General features: G+C 41.5%; 1 protein-coding gene across 4 annotated transcripts in view; it reads right to left on the bottom strand.

The window, feature by feature from the left end:
• slc8a1b (solute carrier family 8 member 1b) overlaps positions 1 to 14,334 on the bottom strand; it is a 194,156-nt gene that overhangs the window by 171,493 nt on the left and 8,329 nt on the right. For all 4 annotated transcript variants that reach the window (XM_051959842.1, XM_051959840.1, XM_051959843.1 and 1 more), the window contains exons 2-4: positions 9,029 to 9,949; positions 5,293 to 5,457; positions 1,673 to 2,463 (exon numbers count right to left, since the gene is read on the bottom strand). In XM_051959842.1, the coding sequence (XP_051815802.1) occupies positions 1,673 to 2,463; positions 5,293 to 5,457; positions 9,029 to 9,904 (1,832 nt within the window). In that variant the 5' untranslated portion in view covers positions 9,905 to 9,949. The remainder of the gene's footprint in view (positions 1 to 1,672; positions 2,464 to 5,292; positions 5,458 to 9,028; positions 9,950 to 14,334) is intronic.

The following is a 14,334-nucleotide window of genomic DNA, read 5'->3' as shown; positions in this document are numbered from 1 at the left end:
TACAGGCCACCACGTAAAGATTTCTCTGCTGCAAACAGTAATTTATGGTGACATCATGAACACGCCCACCCTCCCATGTGTGTGGGGAAAAAAAAAAAAGAAAAGAGTGGGTAAGCAACCAGTAGCCCACCTTATTTAGAGTTTTAGAGAAAACACTCATTTGCACACAACCAAGGGCTCCGACTCGTTTAGTGTTTTGCAAAAAGCAGAAATTTCTCTCATTGTGAGAACGTCACAACAACATGTGTGCGAATCTGTCCGGGTTAAAAGCATCGCAGCTTTCACTGAACACCGAAAATAGCATTTTAACTGTCTGATAACAAAAGATTCAAATCAACAGATTCATCCATGTAAAAGTGAAAAATCCCCCCAAAAAAATAAACAATCGCAAAATATCACCATAGATCATCTAAATTATGGCAAAAGAAGCTTGATGTCTACTGTTCATAAGGTTAAATCAACATTTATTATGACCCAAATGCCCAAGAAATACAACTTCTCCATTTACTGACACCTGAAATTCTTCAGTTCTATCAAATTCAAAGTCAAGGCTTGGGTCAGTGTGTCAAAATAAAAGCGTGGAAAGAAAATCCCATTCACTTTGTGGCCATAATATGTGTGTGTATTCAATGCAATAGTTTCCACAATAGCAGATTTACAGAACAAAAGAGGACGCTGAAATTATGTTTACTCCCAAACCACAGCGGCCAGCGCTCCGCAAACATTTGGCTGATAGCTGGAGCTAATTCTCACACTGTGAGTGGGTCAGGATGAAGAGCACAGCAGCTGCCTAAGAGCAAAATCACTGCAGTGGTAAAAGGCCTCCTGAAATGTGGTCAAATAGCAATCACAGGCCTCACCGTGAATCACCATCAGATAATAAGGGTTTGGCTAGGGAGAGCTTTGAACTACAGGCTGCATCATTTCACAGCAGGGACACTTAAATGGAATCTCAAGCCCTTTTCACCCAAGAAAGACAAGAAAAAGGCCTCTTGCTGGCTGCATGAGTGGCTGCTCTGAGATGTTCTCACACAGCATAAAGCCACCTAAAAGGGTAACAGGATTTTTCTGAAGAAACCTTTTGTGCATCCAAATTGAGCCGACTGGATGGATGTTCCTTCTTAGCATTTGCCTGCTGTTTATCGAGTTCTTGTACCGTTTCCAGCAAACCAGCTTCTCCGTGTTTTTCATTACGCGTCGTACTAAAAGACACTTCAATGCCTCTCACTCAATTTCCCTGTCCTGCCATTCCATCTGATTAAAATTCAAACCACCGACCATCCAACAAATAACCCAGTCTCCCAACTTCTTGAATCCAGGAGCTCAAAAGCAAATGTGCTGAGTGTACAGCAATACCGGGTGTAGAAATCAATAAAACCCACAGCGGACTAAAACAGCAGCAGTCCAAAGCAAAGAGGAACGAATAGACTGATGAAGGTAAAAGGAGAGAATGAATGAGTCAAAGTAGAAAATAGAGACAAGATAAAACAAACAGAGGGGCGGGGATTGTTGATTTCGTCCAGAGCAGTCCGCCTCGCCGCTCATCGTGACCACCACATCGCACCCTCACTTTCTCACATCACCAGCAACAACATTTTCAACATCACACCAACACAGAGTGTGAAAAATAACCAAGAAAACACAAAGATAATGACGTTAAAAAGTTACTCACAAGATCTCGTCGTTTTGAAATTCCAGGACGCCGTGAGTGTCTTCGAAGTCCTCTCCGCCGCCATGTGCCGTTCCCTCCATCGTCTTGTACGGCAGCATGACCACGCCGCGAGCCCCCGACGTTCTCAGCACCTTCACCTCCATGGTGCCGACGCTCTCACTGACGTGGCATACAGGCTCCTCAAACGTAAAGATACCGGCGTGGTCGTCATCGAAGATGGTCACGGTTGCCGTGGACGGTAAGCCGAGACAAGCCACCGAGTCCACGTGATTAGCCGACTCTCCTTCCTCGGGCTCCTCGCCTTCTGACGCCAACACCTTGACGTTGGAAAGGTGAATCAGGAAGTTCTCGTCCTCCTCGAAGATGTCGTCGTCGATGATCCCCACACGGATCTCCTTCATCGTCTCACCGGCCTTGAACACCACCACGCCCTCTGTGAACTCGTAGTCCGAGCCGGCGTTGGCTGTGCCGTCTTCAGTGCGGTACTCCACGGAAATCGTCTTGCCCAGGTCGCCGCCACGCCTCATCACGTTGACCGCCACGGTGCCGCAGTTCTCCAGGCACTGGTAAGAACCCGGCTCAAAAAAGATCTTAGAGATGGGGTCGTTGTCACCAGCATCAGAGCGCACCTCGTGCATGCTGACGGCCTTCCGTGCCTGATCGGCGGCGTGCTTTTTCAGGATGTTGCCAGCACCTGTCATCAGCCGGGTGGCTTGGCAGCGATAGAAAGCACGGCTCTTCTGCTGCTGGCTCAGAACTTGGTAGTTGGCAAGCTCAATGAGCTGTTCCACCTGGTAGAAGAAAAAATAGAAAGGCGCAAACAGTGTAAAAACATGTTCTCTCGCATGACTACGAGACGTGGCAGTGGTTGGAAAATGTTGTGCCACCCAAAATGCACCACATTTTGACTCTCATATTGATGTTATCTTTGTCAGTTATTCCTCCAGAAAGACTTGGCATCAAGCTAAGATCTAGTGGTGTCACACAGATGAATCCTACATTAGAAACATTCAGAAAACAGTGATCTTACAATGAGTCAAACTGTCTGCAGTAAACCAGATGCAGTTTTTACGCCAAACCATCCACTTATTCTTTATCCGCAAAGTCTCTTCTCTGAGACAAAATGCTTTTAGAAAACATTTAAAAAAAAATATGGATCTCATTTTGGTGTGGTTTGTCTCAGGCTGCTGTTGAGTGCTGCATCTTCTTTTCCTTTTTACAAAACAAGCTTTGACAGGCGACACAAAGGTGAGATTTATTCTTTACTGAAAGTGCCTCTGAAGCTGTAGTTGCATGTGTTCTCCACACAAGCATGAAATTCACTATAGAGATGCCTGTATTTAGTAGCACTCGACTTCACGTACATTCTTGATGCCAAATTTCAATTGTTACTGACTTTATGCGGCAAAACCAGTGTTTCATGTTTGTAATTAGTAACAGGGGGATGGAGGAGGGAGAGCATGATCTTGTAGCTGCTTATTCATCATGTTTGCTCTCATTTACATATACGTTTCTGTTAGATGTTGGAACCCTGCTTCTCGTGAATAAGCCGTTACGTTAATCAGCAGTAATTGCTATGGTGATGTGCTGCAGATAAAGTCATTTCTAAGGCTGAGCTGTGTTTTTTTTCCTACTTGAAGAAACATCTAAACATCCCAAACAATGATATACTGCACCCAAGTGTAGTTGAAACAAACCGAGCATTTTTTTGCTTTTTACAGAATGCTGACTGCATGAAGGCAGCGGACAGAGAAACAATCGGCAAGCTTCTGGCAAACAACGGCTGAAAAGAAGGCAATTTCTGGTTAGCGGTTATGACTTTCCAGAGGTCGCATAGAAGATGAAGATGTAGTCGGAAATTTTGGAGCTGTGGGATCCAGCTCTTATGAGATGCAGATGGTGTCACTTGATTTCAAAGCATGAGGCAAAAACTTTGTTTATCATGAACAAGTGGTTAACGAGCCTCATTGGTAATCCATTTACAGATGAGGGTGAAAGCGTAAAAACCTATTAAAACATGCTATTACTGGACTATATAAAGCATAAACACCAATCAGCCACAATATTAAAACCATGTGTCTGGTGTTAAGTCTCCAATCTGCTGCCTGAACAGCTGTGACCCGTTGGGGAATGGGAGCTCTGGGTGTTTCATACTGGGACAACGGCAGCAGATCTTTTGGAGACAGTGGTTTGAGATGTCTGTGTAGGTTCTCATATATCCAGGTCATGGTTATCCAAAGTAGTTTAAATCAATCCACTGGACTTTAAGAAAGTTCCTTGAAGACGTTTCACCTCTCATCCAAGAGGCTTCTTCAGTTCTGGTGGTGGTTGGTGTTGCCTCAGCTTTTAAACCTCTGTGAGGTGTGTCCAGGGCTATTATTCCAACGACCGATACCAAAACTCATCTGACTACTCAACAATGGTCGTTGTGAGTATCGGTGGGGGTCGTTGAAATGCGTCACTGAGCCCTCGTGTGCTAATAGTAGTTATTAGCATGAGTCTGCTGAGTAGTTCTTTTAGGGAGTTTTGAAAGGACCTGATTGTAAATTGGTGAAAGATGATGTCACAGACCACCATCCCTGTTCAGAGATGGCTTCTCTACTTTGACATGGATGGCTTCTTTTACTCCTCTCTCAAACCATCTGTCCTCCCTGTCCAAAATCTGAACATTGAGAACAATGAGTGTCCTTCTTCCTTAAGGTGAAGGAAGACTGCCAAATCCTGTCCTGAGGAATTGGCTCTCCCGTGTTGGGCCATGTGCTTGTTAAGTGGCTGTTTGGTTTCCCCTATGTAGAGATCTGAGCATTCCTCACTGCATTTAACTGCATACACCAGGTTGCTCTTCTGGCTGTGTGGTGTGGGGTCTTTTGGGTGGACCAGTCTTTGCCTGAGGGTGTTATTTGGCTTAAAAAGACAGGGATCTGGTGTTTGTTGAAAATCCTCCTCAGTTTTTCAGACACACCAGACACCAGTGGTTTGAGATGTGGGGTCTCGATGGACAGGGATGGTTTTGGTACATCCTGCAGGTTATTGAGCAGATCAGGAGTACATTCTGGGCAGTTCTTGCAGTGTGGATGGGTGTACAGTGTTTACACAGGCGGTACATGTCAAAGTACCATCCACATGAATGCAAGACACCAGATCTCCCAGTAGAACATCGCACTGCAACGAGATAATCAATGTTTTTCACTCCACCTGTCAGTGAATTCAATTTTCATATTGTGATTGATCGGTGTGTAGGCACAGGCCGGCCCTGTGAGACTCTTAACTACAGGACTGACACAAACACTAATTCATCTCTTTTCTCCATGCACAGCAACATCAGAATTAGATTATGTGTGTTTATTTCTCTATTTACATATTGTTTTAATCGGTGCTCGGTTTCCTTTGTAATTTTCCTTCCTTAGATTTACCTTTATCAAATTAATGCGAGGATGTGATGAGACCAATAGCTGCATTCATCTCCATAATCACCGTGATAATGGAAGCAAATGGAAGGTGCATCATCTGCTGCTGATTATTTTGTCATTTCATTTCCTGCACAAGAAACAACACTGAGGGGAAAAACAACCCCGGCAGGGGCGGAAGCAGCGATAAATCACTCTGACTTTGTTACTGACCTCCTTGTCAGGGTGTTTCTGTTTGAGCTCCTTCAGGATCTTGGCCATGTCTCTGCGGGTCTCCTCCTCATCCAGGTCCTTCTCATCTATATCCAAACCCAGTGGACCATCCAGGAAGTCGACGCCATGAGAGTTCAGCATCTTCCCATCCATCTCAATGTCCACCTTAAAAATGAAGCAGGAGGAAATACAATCAGTGATCCAAGGTTTTGGATCAGTATAACAATGCATAAAGTGCTTTTCTGGAAGGTTCACATACCAAGTAAAATCATTTCTGAAATGTAGAGTTTTTGTGAATCCTATTTAATCTTACAGATGTAATGTTTTGTTTTATTGCAGTGATCAATAGCACCACTCAACCCCAGCATGTTTTCTTAATAAAGATGCTTAAAAATAAGTTTTCAACTGTCATAATGGGGACTATTCTTCATTAAATATCAAGTTTGCAGTAGGGACAATTCATGTGATGCACATGAATCATAACAATTTTGGTTACACACAATTGAATCAACATGGACTGTGATATTTTCATTTAAAGTGTTTTTTTTTTTTTTTAAATTGGATTGCTCCACAGTAACTGAGTGGAGACTAGAGGCTTCTCTGTGCACGGTGCTGCATTTAAGGAATTTATTTAACACTCGTAAATTATAGCGTCTGTGGATAAAGAGCCAGTTTGGGTACAGTTTTATTTATTCATATTTTGCATCAACAAGAGGCACAGAATGCAAGATATTTGAAGTCATACTTTCATGCAGATTTGTACATTAGCAGGAATAGAGGCCAAATAGTGCTCTGTTTATTCAAATGCAAAAGTCCCGGAATTTTTGTCCCTAAAATCGGTGAATAAATGTGATGAATAACTGCACACTCAATACTGATCAAAATAATAATTTTGGCCATAATTCTGCAGCTCTGGTCTGTAGTGTATTTTAGATTTACAGGATTCAAGTCAGTTTAGGTGAAGAAGTAATATAAATGATAACTGTAAGCGTCATAGATTTTAATGAATGAGTTAACAATATGTTGGTCATTAGTATTTAAACGTCGCTTTATTTCACAGCTGCTTGAGTAAAGAGGTTTTTCTGTTGTTGCCATCACATTTTCCCCTGAGAATGATTTTATTGATGAAATGTCTTTTAGCGCTTTAAACAAGATGGCAATTTAAAACTTCTAAATTATTAAGCTCTTCCCTCAGGAACACTAGTGGGTTTAATTCAATGATTTCCTTTCGCTCGAAGTTGAAAGTGCTCCTAATGTACTAATGGAGCAACCGATTCTTAATAATATCATCACAGGACTGCAAGCTGTAATAACACAAGCAATTTTCAAATTTGGACGACGAGACGCTCTGAATGAACCGAGTGGTGAATAAATGTTCCTGCACCACAATACTGAAAATTTAATTAAGATGAGTGGGATGCACTGCATCTCCACACAAAGCACCAGATCGTAATCAAAACAGGAAATTAAAACATGGCGATACTTGAAAAGTTATCCGTGTGTGTTTGCAATAATAGGTTTCCTAGCATCAGTTTACCTTGGCAGAAGTCCATTCAGTAATGCAGATAATTGTTTCAGATACACGTTACTCATGAACTCACTTCCGCCTACACCTTATCTTTTTCACTGTGTGTTTGAATAAGGCCAGCTTAATTAATTTTCACTGGATGGCTGTTCTCTTACAGATACGCCTTCAACAAAAGCGAGTCCCAAACATGACTGCAAGATTCTACATAATGCACTAATGAAGCCTTTTTACAGTGCCAGGAAGTGAGGGAACAAGAAAATGTCCAAAGTAACAAAGCCCAACAGGCCAAGAGATGAGCTGTGACATGTTTAAACAAGCTGTAAACAAGGAAAGGTCAGCCTCATTATCTAAACCACTTTATTTGGAGATAAAACAGAAAGTGAGCAAACCTATGATGATAAATGGCTTATTGGACAGGAAAACTGTACGTGCGAATTATGCCAAAGTACAGCAGGTCAAAGTGTGATCAGTGAGACAATCTATAAACTGTGATGGGAGATTTTAAGCTTTTATCTTCCAATTTAGTTTGGCTAAACCAGATGTTTGTTTAAAACCGCTCTGTCTTTGCATGTGTTTCTGACTTCTTTGGGACACATTTCCAAGTAGCCCAGGTGAAAAATGAGGTTTCCTTTTTCATTAAAGTAGGAAACTTGGTGCACTCCAAGAAAAGAGTTGCAGGAATCACAAAAACAACTTGCGGCAGCCATGATTTTGAGCCATATTATGTTATTTGCATCATATTGCCTGTAATAAATATGCTAATAGAGAAAAGGTGCTGTCTGCATGTATGTTTTGATAGTCAGGGATTACAGTGATTTAGAACATCCAAAGCTATCCATGCGAACAGTTACTGGTAAATTCAGACATAGACTAAAGAAGATTCATACAGATCTCCACAACGCCAATGCTACAAAACATAGCATGTTTCCTCCAGTACTGACCGGAGCCTTTATTTACCTCAACTGCAGAGGTTGACATGCCTGTACTTGAGGCAGGCCTTGACTTCTTAATCCCTCCATTTGAGGAGTAGCATTTGGCATTTTTTGTATGAAGATTTGCGTTAATCTGCTCCCATTTGTCTCCTTCAAATCAATTCCATTATGCTTTTAATACTATATCAATATAAAGACTCAGACTTCAGAGAAACCATGGATGCAGTTAGGTCTCAGCACAACTTCAGGCCTTTACAACAAGCAGCTCATGGCTCTTCCTTGCATGTATCTTAGCTACTACTAGGATCCTCACAAAAACCACCCACTCATGGTGTTATAGCTTTGCAAATCTAACACTGAAGATAAATAAAACAACTCCGCACAAAAGGCATGCACAACAACAGCTTCTAGAGCTGCACTCCAACACTAACTGGACCTGAGTGCCTTCTAGCAGTTTCTACCTACTTTTGCACTTTATTTATCCCACACGAGATTATTGATTAATTTATTTTTGCAAATTGGCAATGAAAATAAAATAAAATCTATTCTATAATGTCTTAGAAACATAAGTTTTTCTACTGCAAACCCAGACTCATGATGCTACGTTCTGGGATGTAATCATGTTTCCGACGTACTGCATTTCTAGTGAAATATTTGCAGACATAACATATCCTAAGAAAACAGGTATATGGCATTACTTTTTCCCCCTCAGTCCATATTTGGAGTCTACCTGTATTTTATTTGCATCAACCAAAATCAGAGACCCAAACTTTAACAGATTCCCCTTTTCGATTTGAAGAAATTCAGCAATACTCAAGTTGTGACAAACTTAAGAGAATAGCAGTAGCATTTGAAGTATGCTAGCTCTGTAGGAGTAATTTATTATTGTGTGGAGACTAAATCCATTTGACCTCTTAGGGTTTTTCATATCAGTGGCAGTAGTTGTGTTTATTCCATACCATCAGGCAGTGGACGAATGCCCATGTTTTCTACTGTTCTATTTGAAGAAACATGGTAATGCTCAATGTTGTTAGTTTTGATAATATTAACGGTAGAAGTCGAGTTAATTGCCTTTTAAGCCAATGGCCGGATGCCAGTCTTTTCTATTCTACTCTATTTGAGGAAATATGGTAATACCCAAGCTTAAAGGGCTAAAATTTAAGAGAATGGTAGTTTCAAGTGTGTTGTTTTTATAGGAGGCACTCATGTGGAAACATATTCCAATAAACCATTATTGTTGGTAATATTAGAGGCAGAAGTCATGTTAATTCCGTACCTTGGAAGGCAGTGGACGGTCGCCTTCGGTCTCGATGATCATGCCGCGTTGTTTGCCGGTGCGGTAGCGCTTGTACACATACTTGTAGAACAGCAGGCGGCGGTCGGCCACCCAGGCAAACACCACGCAGATGGGGAAGAAGAGGAAGGTGAGCAGCCCCTCCCACACCTGCACAACCCCGGGCGAGATCACCGACAGGATCAGGTAGAGCCAAATGTAGGCGAAGATACTCCAGGTGGCCGTGACGAAGAAGACGCGGAGGTGCTTGACCTTCCTCGTCTCGCCGTCCGGCACGACATACACACAAATCCCGATGATGACGAACATGTTGAACGCTGCAGAACCCACAATGGTGGAGGGGCCCAGCGCACCGGCGCTAAACCCGTGACCCATAACCTCTATGACGGACAGAAGGATCTCAGGAGCAGAGGAGCCCAAAGCCATCAGGGTCAGATTGGAGACGGTCTCGTTCCAGATCCGGACAGTTGTAGTGGTGGTTTCCCCGTTGGGTTTCTTGATAGTGATCTCCTTTTCCTGTGACGTGATGACCTCTATTGAAGCCATGAAACGGTCCGCGATGATCGACACACCCAGGAACATGTAGACCAGAGCCACAAAGTAAACCGTTGCCCGGGCAACCTTGTCACCGAATGACGGGTTTCGGGGCTCCCACACAGGTAGCACCACCCCCTTTGAACACTGCTCGGCCTTGCTGCACTCAGTTTTATTGGTGGACACCGCCATAACGGAGCCACCCAAGTTCGGCTCGGGGGGAGCGCCGGCCGACGAGGGATGGAGCTCAAGGAGGAGAATCACCACAACGACTGCTAGCCTCAGCGCAGGGGACAGGAGCGAGGAGCGATCCCAGCGACCCATGGCGACGTCTAGATTGGTTCTGTCAGGTGACGATTAATGAGGAACCTGTGGAGAGAAGAATTCAGGTTATTATTAGCCACAGACAAAATAAATATTGTTCAAAGTAGAGCCCTTCATTTTGAATGTTCACTGGACTGTTGGGTTTGAAAAATAATCTTTAAAAGAAAAGTCCAAAATTACACCATTTACCAGAGAAACCAGAAGGAATTGCTAGATTTTCAACTTCCTTGTGCTATTCATTTGTAACATGTCATCCTGTTGGAAAACCTGACTAAATTCAAGCTTGAAAATCAGAATATTTATCCATCCATCCATTCTCTATACACCGCTTTATCCTCACTAGAGTCAATTTTACATGTTGTACTATAAATACTTGCCAAAAGTAAACCATTTTCAGTAACCAGAGTCTGTAAATGAAGAAGTCTGTGCTCTTCTTTCCAGCTAAGAGTTTATTCGTAACTCAACCGGAACCAAGAATCATGTCACAACGATTCAGGGTCTTTCTGGCTGAACTGGGTTGAACTGCAGGCAGTGTTTACCCAGAGTAAATATGAGGCAAGCATGGCAACAAATGGAAATGTAAGCAGAAAACACTTCTAAAGTATGTCGAGTCCCATTTTCCCCCTTTACTGTAACACCTGTACTCACTTGGTAAATGTTGTACATGTGAAATATAATAAAGGAAATTACATTTTCAGTTTCTCTTTTTATAAATGATATAGCATCCTAAGAGTGTGACACTGCACAAAGGACGTTTGTAAGTTCAGTTTTCTTCTAGCTATGCCTGTACCGTTTCCATAGAGGTGCAGGTGTTTATGTTGTAATGAAAGATTTGCTCACACCAAGTAAAAAACATGGCAGGAGCAAAAAACACCCAGAGACTGCTTGGGATATAACCTGCTGTAGGTGTAACGGCAGATAGAGATACAGATTTTTCACCTCATAGTGAGAAACTAGATTTCTACAGCAAGTACTGAACTGCAACAAACAGTTTCCCATAAGGAGCGGTATGGACAACAACTTTGGTTTCTGTATTTGTTTAACTTCTGGCTAACAGTGAAGAAATCAAAGGGTAAATCTGTTTATCTGAAACAATCCAGCCACTACACAGCACTCAAAGACATAAAAAATAAACAGCCAAGTTCACCTGGAGGTAGTCAGAAGTTCGAAAACACAACACCCTAAAAATGAAAGCGAACGTTTCAGGTAAAGTGTTTGTGTAGTCGTTTAGGGGCAGCAGGTTCAAATAACCACACCAAAGATAAACTCCAGCTCAAAGGAGCAGTTTCTGATACTCTACCAAATGTACAGTCTTTTAAGAAAGCACAGAACCATAAAACGGCCATAAAGCTTCACCAATGTCTCGCTGTCTTGAGAAAAACGTGATATTCTGAGTATTCATTTGAGATCCGTTTTATTTTACAGAGTCTGCTTTGGTTTTGTGATTTCAGACGTTTCCTAAAAAGCCTTGAGCTCTCAGCTGTTGGTTTTTCATTCAGGAGGCCAAAACGCAATAAATCTTGCACCTGCATTTCATTCAGGTCTGTTAAAGCAGATACTTTCCATTTTCTACAGTCTAAACTGGTGGCATCACCGAAAGACTTGACTGTAATTCAAATTACAGTCTACATTTTCCTTGTTCTGCATCATAAAATACATGAACAAATGTGGAAGGAAAATTTTATTTTCTTGCCTTAAGGCCTTCGCAATCACAGAGCATAAATCCCAGAACTGGGAATTCAAATCAGTAACTCAATTTCAAAGTAGTTGCTTCCACACAAACAAAGTAAGGCAAAACTGACAGCAGAAACATCATCATTTGTTAAAAATCTGTCAGCAAACACATCTGTGAAGCCTGACGCACAACATATTCAGCACAGTTACCACAAATAACAAGCCAAGTGCAGATGTTTTGGTCATTTTCCATAGACAAAGGAGAATAATCCATCCATACATAGCTTTGTGTAGAGGCTAAGTGTCTGTATTCAGGCAGAGAAATCATCATCACCATAATAAACGCCATCCATCTCTTTTTTAAATTGCAATTACAAAACAAACTGCAGATGCATTATCATAACAACATCTCCCAATTAATCTGGACAGCATTATGTTTCCTATAAAAACATATCTGCTGATTTAAAACTACAGCAGAGATAACATCCTGGGAAACGGTTGCTTGATGATTTAGTGTGCAGCAGTAAAATGACTGAGAAGCAGCATTGCATCTCACAGGGAAGCAGCATAACTGAGCGTTTGACCCGGCAGCATCTAAAAGTATAATCAGGAATTTAAAGTCGGCTCTAAAATGCACGAGGTTCCAGGTGATTCTACGGTTAGACTTCCACTTAATGCACACGCAAATCCTCTTCTGCAGCTAAAAAAAAAAAAAGAAAAGAAAGATGCAAATGCCCTGCCACACAGTGAAGGAGTGTCCACAAAGACTTTGCATGTTTCTTCTGTGTATTTCTTCCACCAGTATTTGCATCTCATTGGAACATACTGTCTGTTTAGAGCTAGACAGTATTTATATTATTTGACTTATGATACTGAAATTGTTTAATTCTCTTATTTAACAGCATTTCGTAGTTCATTTGAAGAGAAATAAATCCAACACAGTGAGTCGTTTTAACCCACTGTTTGCCCCTTTATTGTCATTTTATAACGTACAGGGAAGTACTTTTTGGCTGCTGAGGTATTAAAAAGAACAACAGTGTCTTCATTTTGGGATGTGGCAACCTCAGTCAGTTAAATGTTGCAGGTGTTTTGTCACATTGTCTAAACTACTTGACTAGAATAACAGGAAATATCACAATTAAGGTTAAAATAAACACCTACTGCATTTTCATCCACATGTTAGAAGGTAAACCTCTCCAATCTGCAACAACCTGACACTCTATCTAATATAAAACTGGTTGCTGGTAAGAAAACAGCTAGCAAATGACATTTAACAGTGTCTATGAGACACTGAGGGAGTTCTACAGAAAACTAATGGTCACTGAAAAGCCTGGTGTATTGAAAAAATGACACCAATGGGTCATGAGTAAGTAAAAAGTGAGAGCAGGTCTAAAAAATAAAAATAAAAATGAACAAAACTACACCACCAGGGCTTAAAAATTAAGTCAACATGAAAGTGAGAAAACCTGCAGTTCCACAAACGTCCACTAGAGGCTGAAATCAAAAGCGAGTCATTTCCCATAGACCTCTATAAAAATAAATAAATAAATAAAAAACATGTTTACAACTTGGTTCAAGAATAGTTGTGGTATCCATAGCTAAATTTCCCATTCATGACAACTGCACAGGGGTAAATTTTAATATTACTCACAGATTTAGACTGTATTACGGGTTATACCTGAGCATAATTAAAGGTGTGGCTGCTCTGACTGACAAGTATGTAGCTCATAGTCTGGACGGCCAGTCTCAGCTTTACTCATGCGCCATCTCATTGCTCATTTTAGAATATGGAAATTGGGAGAATTCAGGCTACAAAATGAGGACTGCTGGAGCCGAGACACTGAGATTTAAAACTGCTATTTAGGCAACCTGTAGGTGAAGCTACAGAGGATTCCTCCATCTTGATAGAAAGTCTACGAAGACACCAAAGATTTTCCAAAATTAGTTGAGCATCTAATTAACTCCATTTCTGAATTTCATTACCAAGACCAAAACTGAGCTGCTGTGGTCTGTCATGATGTTAGTGTGTGCCATCTAGGTTGCCGCCAACAACATACAGGATAACGGTCCTCCCCCTCTACCACTTTGTAGAAATTAAAGAGAAAGCACGACTGCACACACAAGCAGTAATTAATGAATCAATAACGAGAACCAAGACCCAAAACAAACCAAACACTTCCCTGCACTTCACCATCCATTTCCCACTAATTAACCGTTTGCACCCTTACATGCAAACGCAGCACAATTAACCTGGCATCGATGGTTACATCGGTGCTTTCCTACCCAAATACTCATTTTATATGAAGCTGGAACTCGTCCAACAACTTGAATTAAATTTTCAAACACATTGCACGCAGAAGTCATAAGGCACTGACACTATTTAAAGCTAAATGAACACAGAATCCACCAGGGATGTAATCAATGTGCACATGTTCACTGAAGACATGCAATATGTGCTGTAGACAGTATGTGTGTGCCTTGCCTAATGGTGCTGACAGACACTTGCTGCATAAATCAGTTACTGTGTAATGCAATATCAGTTCACCAGCAGCACATTTAAATATTTGGGTTAAACAAACCGAGGGTGACAAGTGTTCGGTTTGGCTGATGTGTTCAGAGTGGGCTCAGCTGTGGTCTGAGAGCTTTTTTGCTCAAACATTACGAAAGTCAACTTTATAAAAAAATAAATAAAAATAAAAAAACATGTCTGCTTAATTTAACTTCAATTCGCTAAGCTCATAACCAAACATTTTCCT

Source organism: Acanthochromis polyacanthus, chromosome 15 (assembly GCF_021347895.1).
Source record: "Acanthochromis polyacanthus isolate Apoly-LR-REF ecotype Palm Island chromosome 15, KAUST_Apoly_ChrSc, whole genome shotgun sequence".
NCBI classification, from domain to species: Eukaryota; Metazoa; Chordata; class Actinopteri; family Pomacentridae; genus Acanthochromis; species Acanthochromis polyacanthus.
This window is presented reverse-complemented; position numbering and strand designations above follow the sequence as displayed.